We start from the raw sequence: 2,022 nt of genomic DNA on the forward strand, positions 1-2,022 counted from the left end.
AGTTTTATTATTTATCGCATTGAACCTAGGCATCCTCACAGTTTTCCATACTGGTCCAGCCTAAAACTGAAGCAGCAATCAGAAAGCAAATTGAATGCCACAATACCTTTTGTGCAAAAAGAACAAGAGCAAGCTCTCAATGAGCTTGTCCCAACACCCACATAAGCACATTCATTTCCCTTCTTCAGTTCCGTGGATCCTTCTGCTCCAAATATTCTAGACTCCTGAGACTCAGGTAGAACGGTGCAGTCAATAGAACCACACTGACTCAAGACCAAATTATTAGCATTATGATCATTCTGATCATTTTGATACTCATTGATCTCACTTTGAGTGTATTCCAGACTGGGTTTGGATTCATCAGCATCAAAATCCTTACCCTCATGGAGGCAATCACCACCAGTTTCGCTCACTATCCTTGAAGTGTCAGCAGAAAAATTGTCACCCACCTCATCATTAGCTTCAGCGCTAACCAAATTAAGAGCATTCTTCTCCAACGGGTGACAGTTTTTATTAGCGCTCTCCAACGTGTCAGACTTGCTGCAACGACCATCAGCTTCGCTGGCAACAGAATTCACAGCTCTCCCCCTTTCAAGATCCTTCAACTCCGGACCAGTATGATCTCCATTAGCTATTTTATCCATACTTGGGAAAGCATCACTCTCAATACCACCAATCTCACAACTATCTACCAACGCATTATGGAAATCCATTTCATTAATAATCTGGCGACCAGTCCCTCCATCAAGATCCAAAGTCTTGATGTCCTCGTATTCTCCATGAACTTTTGAACCCTTCAGACAGTGACCCTCAGCAGAATCCATTTCAAAACCACTGCTCAAATCTGGCACACTTAGGTCCCTGTTTTCACTGGGTACTCTTGAGATATTCAATACAACATTACCCTTCAAAGAATTAATCTCAGTGCATGAGCGAAGTGAAACTTGGTTTTCACCTAGGACGCGCTTTGGTTCCTCACCTGTTAAATTAAAAACTCCTGATTCCATTTTTTTCTCTCTCAGAGTATCTTCTTGCCCCCAGCTGATTGGTAAGATCACCAAGAACTGACCTGGATTTACTAAGCCCCTCTGCAGCACTTCCTTCATCTGATAGGGTTATGGACCTAGCTCGCCCAAATGTTAAGAAGTTACTGCAAAATTAATAGATTTATGGACTATTATCACTAATGAAAATAAAATAGATAGGACCAAAGTTGTTAGGGCATGCTAGAGAGATGGTGAGACTTGTCCAAAGATCCTTTATTAGATTTTGTATTTATATGTTATGGAGAGTAATGAAAAGACCAGAGAATAAATTCAAGAAAAGTTTCTTCTTCCTCAATTTTTGGAGCCCTTCCTAGCTCGAATAGGAAAATCGATAATTTTAATTTTATACCGTATCATCATCCATTATCAAAATTCACAGCCCACCTCAACTATTTAACACTTATTCCAAGAAACCCGTATCAGAGATTTGGCGAAAGTCAGTTCACCACCAGCATCCTCATCTACAAACATAAATAGATAGACATTCTAAGTTATTACCTGAAAATTTTCTTTCTGGGAGAGGGGAAGCACCTGCAGAATAATGGATGCAATTAGCATTCTTTTTCTTATAACGAACACATTTGCTATTTGAAAAGGGCTACTCGTCATAAGATTCACATTATAATATAGTAGTTAGAAAACCACATACGCCAGTCGCAAGTAAATGTAAAGAACAGTGCGTTTAACTGACCTTATAAATGGTATTTGGAGAATAATACATCTCCCATAGGATCCAAATAAGTCAACTACAAAAAGCAGACAACTATAAAAAAGAAAATTGTAAAAAGGTTGGCTTGTTGTATGTTTTGTTACTTCGTCTGCTACCCTATTAACTTCCCGATAGTCAAAAACCATTTGAACATTTTGAAAGCTATCCCGTAGAACCTTGCAATCCTGGAATAGTGGAAGCAGATGCTTGGGGTCTTCGCATTCTTGCAAAACAGATGAATATGTGTTTTAGAATCAGTTTGTATAA

General features: G+C 39.0%; 1 protein-coding gene across 1 annotated transcript; it reads right to left on the bottom strand.

Annotated features, from left to right (window-relative positions):
* On the bottom strand, nucleotides 1-1,632 carry LOC110013074. The gene is made up of 2 exons (XM_020698689.1): nucleotides 1,545-1,632; nucleotides 1-1,150 (listed from the first exon to the last, which is right to left on the bottom strand). Exon 2 carries the CDS (start codon nucleotides 1,104-1,106, stop codon nucleotides 36-38), a length of 1,071 nt encoding a protein of 356 aa, XP_020554348.1. The 5' UTR covers nucleotides 1,107-1,150; nucleotides 1,545-1,632; the 3' UTR covers nucleotides 1-35.

The sequence above is a fragment of the Sesamum indicum genome, linkage group LG13, assembly GCF_000512975.1.
Source record: "Sesamum indicum cultivar Zhongzhi No. 13 linkage group LG13, S_indicum_v1.0, whole genome shotgun sequence".
In the NCBI taxonomy this organism is placed as follows: Eukaryota; Viridiplantae; Streptophyta; class Magnoliopsida; order Lamiales; family Pedaliaceae; genus Sesamum; species Sesamum indicum.